Below are 19,645 nucleotides of genomic sequence, written 5' to 3'. Positions count from 1 at the left end.
TTTCTTGTATGATTTAACATATACTAGTGGTTTATTTCTGATTTGATCTCATGTGTATCTGTGACCTTTCTTGGTTTCCTGTGACAGCAGAAGGTAATCCACAGAGAATGGGGATGAAGAAAATAGGGAGTTAGCCTACTTGTCTGCCTTCTAGGATCATAACATTGGAAAATTAGACGGAGCTTTAGGGAGAGTCCAACCACCTTAATTTATTCCCAGGCCCCACTCTGAACCTACAGAATCTCCTAGGATGTCTGCTAGATATCTGTGTATTTTGTTTAAATTCTTAGATGATTCTGATATGCTGCCAGGTCTGTTTTGTCTAAAACTGAGTCTCAGTAAAATGAACTGATCTGTTCATATTCACATAACTAAGAACTGAGTCAGAACTTGAACCTTTGGATTTCAAGTTCAGGGCTGATTTTACTGTATCACTCTTCTGAGTTCTCTTCATCCTAAGTTGCTTTGCTGAGGACTCAGGGATCCACCAATCAAAACCAGTCAACAAACTCTCAGTGTGACTCAACTGTGACTATAACTGCAACCAATGGGTATGTCTAGGAAAAACAGCTGTTGAGGAAAGGAAATTGGGAGTAAACATACAATTACTAGAGTAAGTCACATCATTTACCTTATTGAAGAGACAGTTGAAATCCACATGTACACATTCACCAGTCAAAGAATCAAAGAGAATGTTTTCACCATGACGGTCTCCAAGCCCCAGGATATAGCCAACCATTGACATAACCGCTGTGGAACGACAGTATGCTGATCTGCTACTGTACCTAAAGAAAACACAATGCTTATCAAATATCCTTATGCCACATGAGGCAACATAAATCTAAAATATTTTTTAAAACATTAAACCATAACAATGTATTATCTTCTTGGTAACTTACCATGATGTAGGATCAGGGAATGTCCTCAGAAACCACTCGTGAAAAACAGGAGGATGCCTGGGTAGGAGAAATTCTCGGAATACTTTGAGTTTTTCAGACAAAGCTGCGGCTTTTGGTAACATACACTGGCGAAGTTCTTTTCCTGTCATATAAACTCCTGCAAGGTGGAGTGGTTTCCATTAACCACACAAGCCAAATAAGAAAATGGGTAATTTTTTTAAAAACATCTATTTTTATTCAAATTGTTATACAAAAGCAAGAACAAATAGGTAAACTTATCTTATTATAATAAAATAACACATTATGTTTCCCTATACTTATCCAAAGTGAAGCCTCTTGTTGATGAAAATTAATGTCAACTAAAACTAACGTTGTTGGAATCAACTAATTCTAGAAAGTATCACTCAGAATAAATCCAATTTAAATTGGATTAATAAATTAAATAAATTAAATAAAATAATTGGAATTATAAAAATGCTGCAGCCCTCACTAAAATTATAATGATTTCTCCGTTCCTCAGCATGTAGTATAGGTCCACACAGAATCATTATAAAAAACCTACAGTGGTGTTTTGAAGTAATTTACTCTGTGTGAATGCTAGCCTATAAGCTTCATTGTGTACCTCGTTCTTGAGCTAATCTTGTACAATGCAAATCATCTGGAGATACAGAAGAACTTTTCCTTCTGATACAATGGTGAGCGTGTATTAGATGGGCGATATTACTCTGGTCTATTAAGTGCCTTTTAGGCCCACCCTGGTTTGGTGCTTTTTTACACCCGAAGCACAGCCAAAAGTTTTATGAACAAGTTTGAGATTTGAGGTTTTTAGGCTCAAATGTTATATAATTCCCGTGTGTTCATGATACTAAAAAAAATTTTTTTAAATACTTTTAAAAATCCAAAAACAATAACTAAAACACACACAATATTTTATCTTTCCAATAAAATAGTCAATAGCAAGTTCCTTGGAATAAGAGTCCAGTCTTTGAGTTTCAGCTCTGCAACTTATCAGCTTTGTGAACTTGGATAAGTTACTTAACCTCTGGCACTGTACATAAAATAGGGATAATCAGACTTATTAACAATAAACAATAAAGTATATAACACACTTAGCACAGTAATATAGTAATTTATCAATATCACTTATTGTTATGGGTTAAACTGTACCCTCAAAAAAATGTATTTAAGTCCTAACCCCTGGTACCTGTGAATGCGACCTTGAAAGAGAGGGCTGTTGCCCATGTAATCAGGTTAAGAGGAAGTCATTAGGGTGGGCCCTTATTATAATATGACTAGTATATAAAATATTATATAGGAAGAGAAAACAGAGACATATAGACTTAGGGAGAACACTGTGTGATGACAGAGAGGAGAAAGAGTGAAGTGATCCATCTATAAAACTAAGGCACGTCAAAGATTGCTGGAGACAGAAGCTGACAGAAAGGCATGGAAGAGATTCTCCCCTAGAGTTATCAGAGATCTGGCCCTACTGACACCAAGATTTTGGACTCATAGCCTCCCCAGTTGTGAGAGAATACATTTCTGTTGTTTGCAGTACTTTGTTACAGCAGCCCTAGGGAAACGAATACACTTATTTTCTACCTTATTCTGATAACTTGATCTATTTACTTTTAATGTACTGCATCATAGGCATTTAAAATTTTTTTATTTTGAAACAGCTTTAGACTTACAAAAAATCGCATAAATGACACAAAGAATTCCCATATACTCTTCACCCAGCTATTCTTAATGTTCATGTCTTTTATAATAATAGCACAATTACCTAAATTAGGAAATTGATAGTTACAATATTATTAACTAACCTTCAGACCTTATTCAAATTTCACCAACTGTCCCACTACTGTCTTTTTTTCTGGGCCAGGATCCAATCCAGGATCCCATATTACATTCAGCTGTCATGTCTCCTTAATGTCCTCAAATCTGGGAAATTTCTGTCTTTGTCTTTCATTACCTTGACATTTTTTAAGAGTTCTAACCAGTTATATTTTTGTTTCTCCACTGTAAAGTTACTATTTTTTTCCCTTTATAATCAATAAGTATGTTGTGAGGAGATACTTTGAGACCCTACAAATAACCTGCTTCTCATCATACTTTTGCTCATTCATTTCAGGATCCATTGATATTCACTGCCTGCAACAATTATTACTGTGGTACTTGCTAATTGGTGATTTTCTATTTCCATCATTTTCTCTACATTTATTCACGGCAATTCTATTGTAAGGAAGAACTGTTCCTACATCCCTACTTATTTATTATTTATTTATATCAGTGTGGATTCATGTCTATTTATTTTATTCCATGAGTTATAACCTAATACTATATCATTATTTTGTTGCCCAAATTATCCCAGGTCTGGCCAGGTGGAGACTCTAATTCCAATCTAATACTCTATTTTAGGCTTCCCTTTTCTTTTCTTTCTCTCACAGTGAAAAAGGTAGCTCTCATTATCCACATATAGATATTTATTTGCTAAAGGTAAGTATACACATGAAGTAGTTTCAAAATTGCTAACCAATATCTTTGTGAAAAACAAATTTTCATATACATTCTTATAAGCTACATCAAATTCTTTTGGAATAAAGATATAATTAGGATAAAGAAGGGATTAGAACATTAGGAAGAAAAACACATAAGTACTTGTGTATATAGAATCTCATTTGACCTAGAAATTCTACTATGGCTTATAAAAAAAAAAGGTATAATAACATATGTTAATATTAATTATACATACTGGCAGATTTTATAGTCATATTATATATTTATATTTTAAGAATTAATTTTAGTACCCTTTTCCTTATATAGTTTGGTCAGAATAGGTCTCAAGCCAGCAGTGTTGTTAACCCATTCAATAATCCCACATTCATCATTCAGGGGAATAACTGCATATGTTCGGATATGAAGTTCTCTTCTACGAGATTCTGCATCTTTTCTTAAGCACTATTAAAAAAAAACACACATAAACTTAAAAATTCAAAATTTCCAAATGTATGTCAAATATATCTAAAGATTATTCATTTCATAGCAAAAGAAACTCCGTGAAAGTTTACTATGTGGTATAGATGAATAATTCTTCAGAATAGTAGGAAAGGAAGCTACTGGGATAGTATCTATAGTCTTTTTCCAAATCATTAAAAAAGCCTTGGGCAAGTCTCTCGTTTTAATTATTCACTGTTAATGTAATATTGTGTTCAAAATATTATACCTGTATATTTAACAATGACAAAATGTTCTTTAAATTTTTATTGCTTCATAGATGTTACTGAAGTATTAAGTCCTTAGGCACCAAGATTGCTGTTTAATTTTTTTTTTAAGATTTTTTATTTACTTATTTGACAGAGAGACAGAGAGAGAGACCGCGAGAGAGGGAACACAAGCAGGGGGAGTGGGAGAGGGAGAAGCAGGCCTCCCACTGAGCAGGGAGCCCGACATGGGGCTCAATCCCAGGACCCTGGGATCATGACCTGAGCCAAAGGCAGACGCTTAACCGACTAAGCCACCCAGGCACCCCTAATTTTGATTATCTAAACAAAAAAGTATGAGTTTTATAATATCCTCAAAATGTCATTTTATTCTTGCAATTTAATATTATGGCTTCATTTGAAAAACTGTCTCCTAGCAGAAGAAAGCTTTTTACATCTCATCAGATTAATTCTGAGTTATTCTAGGTAAGGATAAACAGTATTTTGTATAATTCTGAAACCATATGAAATAAACAAACTAAGCACACAACTATGATTAGTCCAATTCAAAAGCACAATCACTAGCCAAAAACATATTTTAAACTTTAGGAATAAATAGGCTACATAAATGTCAGCCAAACAGTACAGCACTAGAATGACATATAAAGATCAGTTTGTGGTCTCCTAGACCAACACAGACTGTAATTTTTCACAATCAGGCTATTGTATTTTACCACAGCAATGTGGGGGAACAGTAATGAAATAATCAGTAACAAAGCTGATTAGGATAAATTTATAAACTGAAGCCAGGCCAGCTGATACTCCTAACCAGAAAAACACTCAAAGGAGCTTCAGATGAACATACTAATGGTTTAACAGTCAGTTAGGTTACCAATTTTCTAAACATTTTAAATAAAAAATAATCCTTCACTTTATAGTGCCTTTGAAATGGATTTTTAATGTGATACTAATTTTTAAATTATTTTTGATTACACTAAGTACAAACCATAGTTATTCTTTTTTAAAAATGAACTTATCTGTTGCTATATCTTTTCTATGTTAAAAGTCCGTAACTTTTCCTGCTAATTAAAGAGGTACCAGTGAAATGTGGGGAGAGGAAAGAGGAGGGACAAAAAGTTTATAAAAAGAATAATTAAATTTCATCTTTCTGTTGTATGGTTTATTTTTTACCAATGGAAAAAACAGATGCTATGCATTTACAAATACCTGGCCACAGAATAATTCAAAATACCTAAGGTCATCCATTTATAATAAACCCTTAATAAGATTTCTCATATTATCTCTGAGACAGAAATCAAGCACTTACCAAATGTACTTAAAAAAATACTAATGATCACCTTTAAGCAGTGTGTTGATAAAAACAGAACCTAGGGGCAGCTGTGTGCTCAGCTGGTTAAGCATCCAACTCTTGCTTTCAGCTCAGGTCATGATCTCAGGGTTGTGAGATCAAGCCCTGCAGCAGTCTGCTTGAGATTCTCTCTCTCCCTCTCCCTCTGCCCCTCCCCAGCCCCTGCACACACACTCTCTCTCTAAAATAAATAAATAAATCTTTAAAAACAAACAACCCCCCCAAAACAGAACGTAACATCTTTTGTCTAGCACTAAAACATAAATACATCTGATAGAGTCTATTACAGATAATTTAAACATTACATAGAAAATATTTTCCCTAACATGTGTTACACATTTTTCTCAATATAATAAAAGTAATCTTATTTTTTAAAGTAAAAAGTTATATGAAACCAGCAATTCCATTTCTGGGTAAATACTCAAAAGACTGAAAGAAGGGATTCAAAGAGGTATGTATCCACCTATGTTCATAACAATATTATTCACAATAGCAAAAGGTGGAAGCAATCCCAAGTGTCCACTGACAGATCAATGAATAAACAAAATGCAGTATACCATACAATGGTATATTATTCAGCCTTATTCAGGAAAAAAATTCTGACACATGATATAACATGAATGAATCCTGAGAAGACAATGCTAAGTGAAATAAGCCAGAAAAAGGGACAAAAAATACATGATTCCACTTCTACAAGGTATCTAGAGTAGTCAAATTCAGGAGATAGAAAGTAGAATGGTGGTTACCAGAGGCTAGGGAGGAAGGGAATGAGGAGTTACTGTTTATTGACGGGAGAGTTTCATTTGGGAAGATGAAAAATGTTCTGGAGAGGGATGGTGGTCATAGTTGCACAAAAATGTGCATGTACTTAATGTCACTGAATTGAACTGTTAAAAGTGGTTGGTTAAAATGGTAAGTTTTATCCCAATTAAAAAAATTAAGTGAAAACAAAAAAGGCAGTACATTTCACTCTCTTTTTAAGAATGATCTATTTGGGGGCACCTGGGTGGCTCCGTCGTTAAGCGTCTGCCTTCGGCTCAGGTCATGATCCCAGAGTCCTGGGATCGAGCCCCGCATCGGGCTCCCTGCTCCGCAGGAAGCCTGCTTCTCCCTCTCCCATTCCCCCCCGCTTGTATTCCCTCTCTCACTGTGTCTCTCTCTGTCAAATAAATAAATAAAATCTTTAAAAAAAAAACAAAACTATAATTTAAAAAAAAAAAGAGAATGATCTATTTGCATTATGAAAAGCTTGTATCACATGATAGTAATTACGGTAATTCTAAAATTAAAGCAAACTATCTCCAAACCTTATTAATCAAGGAATTGAATTCCATTAGTCTACAATCCTTTCTCAGGTCATCTTTTGGCTTACACATCATGATGTAGAACTTTCCATCTGATCCTTTCAAAGAGATCTTCTTTGGTTTCTGAAGAGAAGCAAGAATTTCCACCTAAAAGATAATGAATTATATGTAAGTTAAGGTCAAGATTCTTTGTTTAAATTTTTATATATAAATACTGTATTACCTAACAAAAAGAATATAATAACCTATATTGTGTAGTAAGTTTATTATTTTACTAATTTCTTTTATCATAATCACCGATGATGTATGAAAAGAATGCCCATGAATAGAGACCCATTGTCACCCATTAGGAATGGCTATAAAGTAAAAGGATTACTTCAATATAAGTACTTACACATTCAAATTTAGGCAGCCTCTTTAGGACAGCCACAATATTTAAAAGATTTTTTTTTAAGATTTTATTTATTTGAGAGAGAATGAGAGAGAGAGAGACTGCACGCACAGGCAGCGGGGAGGGGCAGAGGGAGAAGCAGACTCTCCACTGAGTGGGGAGCCTGATGCAGATCTGGATCCCAGGACCGTAGGATCATGACCTGAACCAAAGGAAGTCACTCAACTGAGCTACCCAGGCTCCCCTAAAAGATTTTTGAAACAGTTTTTAGAACCTGTCTTTAGAGCTGAAGACATTGTTTTTAAATATCTTTAGTGGTAAAAAATGCTTATCAATTTAATGTAACTTGATTTTTGAAAAAAGAAACTATTCCAAAATCAAGTCCACTAATGAGGTGGGTTAATAAGCTGAATCCTATTAATTTAAAAACAAAGCATGACTGTAAGTGAGTAAGAATGATTTCATTATGTGGTTTAGTAGCTGGCTCTGAAGCAATTAAACAAATGTTTGATACACAGAATTACTGGAACAAACAGTTTTCAAAATTATTTACTTAGAAATGCTCTAGTATGGGGTGCCTGGGTGGCTCAGTCATTGGGCATCTGCCTTCGGCCAAGGTCATGATCCCAGGATCCTGGGACTGAGCCCCGCATCGGGCTCGCTGCTCAGCGGGAAGTCTGCTTCTCCCTCTCCCACTCCCCCTGCTTGTGTTCCCTCTCTTGCTGTCTCTCTCTCTCTGTGTCAAATGAATAAATAAAAATCTTAAAAAAAAAAAAAGCTCTAGTACCACATATTTAAAATAGTCACATATTTATAGTCACATATTATACTTAAAAAAAAAAACAAGCTCTTCTTAGCTGAATTTTGCTTCCTCCTAAAGTATAAGCAAAAACTGTATTTTGTTCTTCTCCATTTTTAGGATGAAACAAAGTATGGAAAAATCAAACTGTGAAAAATAATAATTATACTCATACTAAAACAATACATGCATCTAAAAAATCAAAATACTCAGTTGAACATGGGTTGTTTTTTTTTTTTTTAAGACACTGTCCTAGGGGTTGTAGAAGATTAAAAGGAGAATAAGCATGAACAGTGTGTGTGTATATCTTATAATACACAGGGGAAGGAAGATAAATGTATATGGTTGAAAAGTTGACAATACAAAGGTAGTAACTGATTAGAAACAGACATGTAATGTTAGCAATATGTACTAGAGAAGTTTAGGAGAGAAAACGTATTCATTGGAGGACATAAAAAGCTAAAAATTGTGAAGGAACCATCTCCCTATTATACTATTTAAGATGCAAGGCTCTCATTCATTATAATACACATTAGAAAAGTATCAATCTTCTCCATATGGATATTTTTATAGGTCACAGATACTGGGAACATGGCATTTTTAACATTTAATTTTATCCCATCAATATAAGAGAGTTTTACTTTTCTGTATTTCTAATCATTTTTTTCTTTGCAAATAAAATGCACTTAGTCTCTGAGAAAAACACTTTTAAAAAAACCTAATTTGAAAATTTTAGCTTAATTAAATTTTAAAATCATAGTTACAGTTACATAACACTGAAGTTTACCATATCATCAAAGCTTGAGATATAGGCCCAATGCCCAGGAAATGGCTCATGGTTAGCATGGGCACCCGGAATTGATGGAAGAGTAGGTATCATGACTGATTGTAAAGGAATGAGGATTTCACTAAATGTTGGTTCCTCTACCAGCTTTTTAAGCATTTTAAAATGAGTGCTCATGCTTAATGTGGAACTACTTCCATCCACCTGGGGAAAGAAAATAGTACATTTTAATTTCTCTGGGTTTACCTTGAATTATAGAACACTTATTTTCAACCAAAACAAAAATTTTACTTCTACAGCATTTTAGTTACAATGGTTAAGCAGTCAGCAGTTTTCTAAGAATTTATTATATATCTCATTTTACCCTCTCTGTACTCTTTTGCCTTATCGGTAATCATACCTATACCACAGTACTGTTTAATGACTAAAGGAGACAATAAAGGCCTACAATCTATTATCAGACATTACCAAATCCAAAGAGCTGTGTAAATCAAACCTTTTTTTGGTACCAAATCTCATTTAACTGAACTTCTCACTTAAAGATTAGTATGTTTGGGGCGCCTGGGTGGCTCAGTTGGTTGGGCGACTGCCTTCGGCTCAGGTCATGATCCTGGAGTCCCTGGATTGAGTCCCGCATCAGGCTCCCTGCTCGGCGGGGAGTCTGCTTCTCCCTCTGACCCTCCCCCCTCTCATGTGCTCTCTCTCATTCTCTCTCTCTCAAATAAATAAATAAAATCTTAAAAAAAAAAAAAAAAGATTAGTATGTTTCATTGCAGAAACAGTTATGTAACTGACTATGGGATACTCTATCAGAATACTCCAGGTAGGGAGACTCAATATTGAGTACATATACTACATTACCTTAAAAAATCTTAAAAATTCAGAATTCCTAAATGCAGCCTAGCTGGTCACAAAAATTTCAGATAAAGAACTTAAAACCTGTACACGTAAAGCACTTAGAAAAGTGCCAGTGTTTAGTAAATGTTGGCCATTATCATAACGTTGTCTTTGATAATGCTAAGTGCATCAGAGGTCAAATAGGAGTAAAATAGGTAACAAAAACAGATTACTCTTTCAAGGTGTTTACTGATAAAGGGAAGATGAAAAATAGAATAGTCTGTGTTTTCTCACCTATTAACAGCTAATAGACTGAATATTTGTAAAGTGAAATCTAGCTATTTACCTGTAAAGAGTCTCTCTCCCCTTCCTCATAATTATCCTTACTCCTTTTCTATATATATATTTAGGGATTTTTTCCCTTCTATTTCCTTGAGCAAAAGAGTGTGTTACTCCTGTAAGCATGTTCATACTCTAGACACAAGTATACTGAAAAAAGTAGTTATTAAACTAGATGATAACCATCTGCTTAGTTCCCTAGAACACTATCAGCACCTCTATTTCCTTGAGCAAAAGAGTGTTACTCCTGTCAGCATGTTCATACTCTAGACACAAGTATACTGAAAAAAGTAGTTATTAAACAAGATGATAACCATGTGCTTAGTTCCCTAGAACACTATCAGCACCTCAATGCAGGAGAACATGCCTTCTTTATCTTTGTTTCACTTAGCATTAGTGCCTGTCAACAGGTAATGAAGTAAGTGTGTACTGAGAATGAAATGAAATGAAAACCAAAACTCCAATCTTCTTTCCTCTCATATATGTAGGTTAATATATATAAGTTTTGAAAATTTAAAGCTATGACACAAAATAATATAGAGACAACTTTGAGTATTTTACATACTTATATTTTTACGGCTTATTTCATATCCCTCTACTTAAATTATTTCTAATTAATATGGATAATTTACTCTCAGAATCTACACTAAGAAAAGCTTTAGAAATTTTAAAGTATAAATTTGAGAGAGGGACATGTTAGAAATTTTAAAAACCTCTTTATTAAGGTAAACTGCATATATTTAAAGTATATAATTTAATGAATTTTTATGTATGTGTATACCCACTTATGTTTGAATTTTAACTGAATTAAGTCAAATGAAAGAAAACCAGCTAAAATCAGAGAAGTTTTATATAAATGATCCAACACTGGTCTGTACGTAGGAAGATTTATGATCATACCGGTTTATTGCACAATTCCAAAAGCTTGTCTGTTAGGCGAGTTGCATCTCCAATAAATTTTTCTAAGGATTTTTTCATATGAATAGCTTTATTTAGGATTTCCTTGCATCTGTTCACACGCATGGGATAAGAAGACTGTCATAAAAGAATTAAATGTAGTTTTATACAAGATCTTTTTAAAAAACCCAGAATTTTGATAGACACAAATCAACTTAAAAAGTGTTCATGATGAGAATTTATGTTGATTCAAATTTCCTGGAAATCAATTTGGCAATGCTCTCAACAACCATAAAAATGCTGTTATCCTATGACCTCCTGAATTCCCTTCTTAGAATCTATCCTGGTGGAATAATCAGAAATGAGAATAAATATAAATGTGTCTAAATGTATTTATTACAAGAGCAAAAAAATGGAAACACAACAGTTAAATAAATTATTGTAAATAATTATAGACTAACTACTATAGAATTTTACATAATTATTAAAATTGTGTCTTCAAAGAATATTTAACGCATAGGAGAGCATGCTATGGTAACAATGTTAGGTGAAAAATATCAAATTATTTATCTCTATAATCCAAATTTGGCATTAAAATATGCATAGAAAATACACACACAAAAATAGAGAAGACTATCAATAGGAGAATTAGTGAATTTTAGTTTTCTTTTTTTATCTGTGTATTTTCCAAATTCTCTAAATATTTATAATTAGATATATTTACCACCTTATAAATGCCCATTAATAATGCAATAAAGTTTTTCTATTATTAATAGTTTAAATACTTTGGATAAAACACTTTGAAAAAATAGTCTACCATTTTATACCAAGCACTAACAGTTTATTTGACTTCATAGAGAAAAAACATGCTGAATTCTTTGATCTTAACATACTAGTCCCTTCATTTGATATGGTAAATATTTCTGAATTTTAAAATGATACATAATGCTTTAATTTCTCTTTTTCTCAAATATTTAAAATTTATGTTTTGCTATTAATCTAAGAAAGAAACACTGGAACTTGCATCTTCATATTAACATTAAATAATCAATGCCATATAAAATGGAAAAAGACACTGTCGTGATTACTATATTACCTTTGACACAGCTGTCATCATCCACATTGCTTGTTGAGGATAGGCAAGAAACACTTTGGCTATAATTTCCATCAAGACAACAAAAACCTCATCATGAGAATGACAAATTCGGGAGATCAACTGTGAAAAAGCAGTCAAAAACTGATATGGTGCTAAGTGATTTGTGTGCTCTGTGATAACCTTGTTTATTTTAGCTAAATCATTTCTCATTTGTACACGATCGGAACGGCCAGCTGGAAAAAAATCAAAGTTAAAAAAACAGAGAAGAAAAAAAGTTTATCAGTTCATTTCACAGAAGAAAAATTCTGTTTTTAAAACAACTTTACAATATACATTATTCCCACACCCAAAGCTAGATCACTTGCCAAATTGTGAACATAGTTGTCTTTGTCTAAATAGGAAAACATATTTAGAGCCATTAAAAAACTCAAGGGCTATTAATTTTCACTAGAAACACAGAACAAACCACACTCCACTAAAATTTTTAGGGTAAATTATTTGGCTTAAACTAGTTTCTCTCAATATGTGTTAGGTTCAGGAAGGAATGAGCAGATTCTAATTTGCAGCCTTGAACTGCAACAACATGTCTATGTGTTTAGTGTTTCTCCTCTTTGTTAACATTCTTGCTCACACTTATATTCAATCTAATTTATCAAATTCATTCCTAGCTTTTTGTAAGTTAGACTGTCAAGCCAAATGTGACTTTATACCAAAGTTAAAATTTTTCTTATCCCTTAAAATTTTTACATAAAAAATTATACCTTTTTCCCACTCGTATGCCTTAGCACCAAAATCAAGCCATAGTGATAACATTCGTGGCATTGACTGATATATGAATTGGTTTCCATATTGTAGAGATCTGCAATTATATAGAAAAGATGTTATTAACATAGTGCTTTTTTCACATTAGATGGATTAAAATGTAAAGACTTAAACTACCACTTGACAGATATAAACAGAAAATGTTTGCAGGATCAAATAATTATCTAAAAGTATCCTTGACATGGGGCACCTGGGTGGCTCAGTTGGTTAAGCTGCCTTTGGCTCTGGTCATGATCTCAGGGTCCTGGGATCAAGCCCCACATTGGGCTCCCTGCTCAGCAGGGAGTCTGCTTCTCCTCCTGCCCCTCCCCACCTCGTGCTCACATGCTTGCTCTCTCTTTCAAATAAATAAATAAAATCTTAAAAAGAATGAATGGAATGTCATTATTACTTCTTAGGAAATAATATGTGAAAATATAAACAGGCATGAGATAATACACTATGTGATTATAATACACTAATATATAAAATCAAGTTATATTTTACCTGTTATCTAGTCTAAGAGATAAGCTCTTTCTACAAGACTAATGTGAAAATCATTTACATATATAGTATTTCTTAGCAGAATGGGCAGGAAGGAGACATCCCATTGGTAATTATAACCCATAAATATATTACATTTAAGATCTTCTGGAATTCTAGTGTGGGGGACTCAGGAGATGAGGGTCTGGAATGGGAAGGACACTTAATTTTCATTGTATAATATTGGTACTATGGAATTTAAAAATATAAATGCACCTTACTTTTTCCATTAATAAAGTTATTTTTTAAACGGAATAAAGAATGCTACAAAGAAAAAATTTATATCTCATCTAAGGTTAAAGACTGAATCAGTGGTAAAGCAGAAAACATCCTGAATACACTAAAACCTGTGATAACAGTTCAAGATCAAGAGTCACTCTGACATATTTAATCAGCACACATCAGTTCTCACACTTACCTGCCAAAATGAAGAACTATATACCGAATGAGATCACCCTGCTTTTCCATTTTGTTGTCTGTGACCATGGGCATCAATTTGTCATAGTACTTGGCAAGGTAAAAATGCCCATCCTCCCACTCTGGCAGGAACAAGGTCACATCCTGTAAAAGACAATACTCACCTAAGAAACCCCCATACTATACTGGGAAATAAAGTATGAATAGATGATTAGGGATCAAAAAGTATAAGACCCACATGTAGGCAGAGCAAAGCCAAAGGCAGAGTGACTCTTTCATTTGGATAAAGAATTCTCTTAGAAAGGTTTTCTCAGGATGGCTGGTTGGTTCTGGTGAGTTGTCCACTGGCCAACATGAAATAGTGTTGGGATAATTAGCTAATTAGGGAAAGAAAACTCTATTTACATTGCTACTTTATATGTCATCAAAATAATTTCCAGATGGATTAAAGTTTTTATGAAAGTGTTTATACATATATTTTTATTATTAAAAAAAATCTCAGTGAAAAGAAAATATCAAAGCTCAGAGGAAAGGACTGACTTTAAGAGCATAAAAATATGGTTAAAAAAATTGCATCTTATTTTTCTCCAAGATCTTTCATGGGTTATCGCCCTCCCTCTCAACACCTTTAAAATCAGGCTTCTAAGAATTCACCTCTCATTCACTCCTCAAACTATTTCTTCATGGTTTCAGTCTTTGGCATTCCCCAAAAGCAACTCCTTAAATCTAAAAGATCTTCCCAATTCTGATCTCATTTGAACTCTCTTTAGCATCTGTTTCTGTTGTCCACACCATTTCCTCTTTGAAACACTTTCTTCCCTTAGTTTCAGTGAGGCCACAATCTTCCAAGTTTTCCCCTATCTTTCTGGCCACTCCTACTCTGTCCCCTGTCATTTCCTTTCCCTTTCCCTGCCTTTTAAGTGTTTGTGTTTATTTTAAAACAATACTATTTGAAATGTGATGGAAAACACATAGAATGGCTGATTGTAAAAAAAAAATTTTTAATGAAGTTCCACACTTAATTCAAGCAAGTATGAAAACATAGTTTGAACTAGGAACATAAATGAGATCTTGAGTTTCCCCTGAACCTAATCCTGCAAATTTTAGATGGCAACCTGCCTGTGGATAGAGAGAATGACATGACCAGATGTAAGGAACAGATGCTGGATTCATGTGCCCAACCAGCCACAGGGACAAGGCTGCCAGTATCCCTTCCCCACCTAGTCATAGAAGCAAAGGGAATAAGGAAACATAATAAAATTTCTTTTAAAAAGATATTTTTCAGTCTGGTTTTAACCATCATTTTACCCTCCTTCTTTCCTCTTATCTGTCTCCTCCTTCCTTCTTTTCTGGTTTAAGTTTTTAAAATTTATTTTGGAAAGTAAAATTTACATACAGAAAAATACACAAATCTTGTAAGTATAGCTTGATCAATTATCACAAAATGATCACATACAAGAACTCCAGGAACACAAGCTCCCCTATTCACCCTCCCAATCACTACCTCTTTTCTTTTCCCTGAAAATAACCACTGCTATAGAGTGAATGTTTGTGTCCACCCACTCCCAAATTCATGTTGAAGACTAATCCCCAAAGTGATAGTATTTGGAGGTAGGGCCTTTGGGGCGTGATTAGGTCATGATGACGGAACCCTCATGGATAAGATTAGTGCCTTTATAACAGAGACCCCTAAGAGACCCCTCACCCCTTCTGCTTATAATAAGATGACAGTCTATGAACCAGGAAGCAGGCCCTCATCAAACACCAAATGTATAGCACCTTGATTTTACTTCCCAGCCTCCAGGACTGTGAGAGTTGTTTAAGTCACCCAGTTTATGTTTCATGTTTATTATAGTATATGGTTCTTATAGCAGCCCAAACAACCACTATTTGAATTTCTAATACAGTAATTTTGTTTTGCCCATTTTTGAATTTTATATAAATGGAAACATACTACATGTATTATTTTCTATCCAGCTTTTTTCATTCAACATTATGTTTGTGAAATCAATGGAAGCTGTTGCAGGTAACTTTGGTTTGTTGGTTTTCTTCGCTACATAGTATTCCATTATAGGAATACGCTACAACTTGTTTATCCATTCTTCCCCTCCCCCCAACCTCTTGGTTATCCATTCTGTAACCAACTGACATTTGAGTTACTTCCAGTGTAAAATCTACAAATGATGTTGGTATACACATTTTTGAACATATTCTATAGAGACAAGTAGAATGGCTGGGTCACAGTATTATCACCTTGAGGAGATAATGCCAAACTGTTTTTCAAAATGATTATACCAATTTATACTTCCAGCAACATTGCATAGGAGTCTAAATGCTCTAGTCTAACATTTGGAGTTGTTAATCTTTAAATTTTAGCTTTTTAATAGGTATACAGCATTGCCTTGTACTGTTTTTAATTTGCATCTATGCCTGTCTACTATAATTCAATACATTTTCTTTATTTGTTTTTGGTCATTTATATATTTACTTCCATAAGTCTTCCATACAATTCTTGTCTCAGGTTTCTTATTGACTTTTAAGAGTTCTTATTATATTCTGGATACGAGCTTCTTATCATTTATGTGTTCCAAGTATCTTCTAATCTATGGCTTGCCTCTACATTCATAATGGTATCTTTTCATGAACAGAAATTCATATTATTAATGTGGCAAATTTATCAATCATTTCTTTTATAGTTGGTCATTTTGGTCTATTTAAGAAGTCCTGACCTACTTCTAAGTTTGAAGATACTCTCGTATATAATGCTTTGGAAACTTTATCATTTTGCCTTTCATATTTAGATCCACAATCTACCTGAAGTTTACCTTTGTTAATGGTGTGAAGAAAGGATCAAGTTTGACTTTTTTTTCCTAAAAGATAACCAAATGATACAACACCATTTATTAAAAAGACTATCCCTAGGGGCGCCTGGGTGGCTCAGTGGGTTAAGCATCTAACTCTTGATTTCGGCTCAGCTGATGATTTCTGGGTCTTGGGATCGAGCCCCGTGTTAGGCTCTGCATTGGACATGGAGCCTGCTCAGGATTCTCTCTCTCTCTGCCCCTCCCCCGCCCCAACCAGGCGTGCACGCTCTCCAAAAAAAAAAAAAATGACTATTCCTCATGGCTACTTAGGCCATCATGACAGAGTTTTAGGTATGTAGCGAGAGTAATCAGATTCTAACTTTGGTATCACGAGGGCATCTCTCCCTCCTCCTCCAACCCAGGCTTCAGTGCAAGAGATATAAGACCTGGAATATCTGCTATAAATTTTGCTGTGGGGGTGCCTGGGTGGCTCAGTCGTTAAGCGTCTGCCTTCGGCTCAGGTCATGATCCCAGGGTCCTGGGATCGAGCCCCGAATCAGGCTCCCTGCTCAGCAGGAAGCCTGCTTCTCCCTCTCCCACTCCCCCTGCTTGTGTTCCCTCTCTTGCTGTCTCTGTCAAATAAATAAATAAAACTTTATAAATAAATAAATAAATAAATAAATTTTGTTGTGAAGAATTAGTGAGTTTTTACGTGCCTCACAAGTTAGAAGAAATTCAGATATCTCCAACTGGGAGAGCGAAACTTATAAAGTATGTCTTTAGGATGTGCCTCATTACTACTTCCCTTTAGTACAGTATATACATATATTTTTTTATTTTTTTGAAGATTTATTTATTTTGAGAGAGAGCACACGGGAAGGGCAAAGGGAGAGGGAGAGAAACTTTTTTTTTTTTAAGATTTTATTTATTTATTTGACAGAGAGAAAGAGAGCACAAGTAGGCGGAGCATCAGGCAGAGGGAGAGAGAGAAGCAGGCTCCCTGCTGAGCAGAGCCCGATGTGGGGCTAGATCCCAGGACCCTGGGATCATGATTTGAGCCAAAGGCAGACACCTAACCGACTGAGCCACCCAGATGCCCAAGGGGGAGAAAGTCTTAAGCAGACTCCACAGGCTGAGTGCGGAGCCGGACACGGGGCTCCATCTCACAACCCTGAGATCACTACCTGAGCCAAAACCAAGAGTTGGTCACTTAACTGCCTGTACCACACAGGTGCCCCAAAGTACTGTATTTTTGTAAAAAGGTTTATTTTTTTGAGAGAGAGCGTGAGTGAGCACGTGCGCAGGGGGAGGGGCAGAGGGAGAGGGAAAGAATCCCAAGCAGATTCCCTGCTGACTGTGGAGCTCAATGCAGGGCTCCACCTCACAACCCTGAGATTACTACCTGAGTCGCAATCAGGAGTCAGACACGCAACCAACTGAACCTCCCAGGTGCCCCAGTATATTTTTTGATGAGAAGAAGCAAGGTTAGTTACTTTGGTGGCATGGTACCTTTGTTGTTTTTTTTTTAAGATTTATTTATTTATTTGAGAGAGAAAGAGAGAGCATGCACGTGAGTGGGGGGAGAGGGAGAGAGAGAATCTTAAGGATACTCCCCACTCAGCATGGAGCCTGACTCAGGGCTCCATCTCACAACCCAAGAGATCATGACCTGAGCCAAAAATCATAAGTTGGACACTTAACTGGGTCACCCAGGCACCCCTCCATGGAACCTTCTTGTAAACAAGGCAACAGGGGCTAGGCTCCCACTATGTATCCTACTCAGAACTCATCACTGCCAGGATCTAAACATGAGTGTTTGTTTCACCTACTTTAGAGCTCTTGGTCCCATTTAGGTCTTTCTTTCTTTAAATATCTTCCATTTATCTCCTTACCATTGTCATGTTTTCCTCTAGGCTTAAGCATATTTACGGTAGTGATTTTATTTTATTTTTTTAAAGATTTTATTTATTTATTTGACAGAGAGGGAGAGAGCACAAGCAGGGGGAGCAGCAGGCAGAGGGAAAGGGAGAAGCAGACTCCCTGCAGAGTAGGGTGCCTGATGCGGGACTTGATCCCAGGACCCTGGGATCATGACCTGAGCTGAAGGCAAACGCTTAAGCAACCGAGCCACCCAGGCGCCCCTATGGTAGTGATTTTAAAGTCCTTATCTGAAGCATATTTATGATAGTTGTTTTAAAGTCCTTATCTGCTCATTTCATCATCTCTACCATATCCGGGCCTATTTCTATTGACTGATTTTTCTTTTGTGTATAGCTCATATATTCCTGCCTCTACATATTTAGAGTAATTTTTTACTGGAGGCCAGACATAGGTCATTTTATGTTGCTGAGTTTTAGATTTTGTTATATTCCTTTAAAGAGTGGTAGACTTTGATTTGGTAGGCAGTAATGTTACTTGCAAATCAGCCTAATCCTTTTAATGTTTTGATGCTTTTGTAGGATGGATGTAGAGTAGCCTTTAGTCTAGGGCTAATTAAACCCACTTCTAAGGTGTGACCCTTTGAGAGTCTCTATATATTATGTATGCAATGAGGCCTCTTGCCTAGCTGGTAGAATTCTGAATGATTCTCAATGCTATGTAAGCTCTGGAAATTGTTCTTCTTACAGCACTTCCTAACATCCCCATCCCTCAAATGATTGTTCTTTCCCCGATAACTGTTTCCTGCCAGGCCTCACAAAGTGTTGAGCTATGCACGTGCAGCTTGGGATTCGGCCAAAGACCCAGGTGGATTCCTGCACAGATCTGGAACTGTCTCTGTTGAACTCCTTTTTCTCACTTTGCCCCACAAATTCTAAAAGTCATCTGCTCTTACTTTATTATTTCCAAGCTTCTACATTCTTTGTTTTTACTTTTTCTGTTTTTCAGTTCCTTTCCTAACTCCTTGAGATGAATACTTAGCTCATTAATTTTGGGGCTTTACTTTCTTCTAACATACACAAATAAAATTTCAAATTCTCTTTAAGAATGGCTTTACCCTTTATCTGAATCCTACAGGTTTTTTTCTTTTTTTTTAAGTTTTCTTTTTTTTTTTGAGTAATCTCTACACCCAATGTGGGGCTCGAACTCATGACCCCAAGATCAAGAATCATATCTCCTCTGACTAAGCCAGCCAGGTGCTCCCCCATACTACAGGTTTTGTTATGT

General features: G+C 35.3%; 1 protein-coding gene across 2 annotated transcripts in view; it reads right to left on the bottom strand.

The window, feature by feature from the left end:
- The window catches only part of ATR (ATR serine/threonine kinase), a 97,399-nt gene that overhangs the window by 7,127 nt on the left and 70,627 nt on the right, over window positions 1-19,645 (bottom strand). The window contains exons 36-44 of one of the 2 annotated variants that reach the window (XM_032408540.1): window positions 13,678-13,820; window positions 12,677-12,774; window positions 11,916-12,148; window positions 10,823-10,957; window positions 8,750-8,950; window positions 6,776-6,919; window positions 3,707-3,857; window positions 900-1,056; window positions 632-785 (exon numbers count right to left, since the gene is read on the bottom strand). In XM_032408540.1, the coding sequence (XP_032264431.1) occupies window positions 632-785; window positions 900-1,056; window positions 3,707-3,857; window positions 6,776-6,919; window positions 8,750-8,950; window positions 10,823-10,957; window positions 11,916-12,148; window positions 12,677-12,774; window positions 13,678-13,820 (1,416 nt within the window). The remainder of the gene's footprint in view (window positions 1-631; window positions 786-899; window positions 1,057-3,706; window positions 3,858-6,775; window positions 6,920-8,749; window positions 8,951-10,822; window positions 10,958-11,915; window positions 12,149-12,676; window positions 12,775-13,677; window positions 13,821-19,645) is intronic. The other variant, XM_032408541.1, reaches the window with a different exon arrangement.

The sequence above is a fragment of the Phoca vitulina genome, unplaced genomic scaffold, assembly GCF_004348235.1.
Source record: "Phoca vitulina isolate PV1807 unplaced genomic scaffold, GSC_HSeal_1.0 scaffold10, whole genome shotgun sequence".
NCBI lineage: Eukaryota > Metazoa > Chordata > Mammalia > Carnivora > Phocidae > Phoca > Phoca vitulina.
This window is presented reverse-complemented; position numbering and strand designations above follow the sequence as displayed.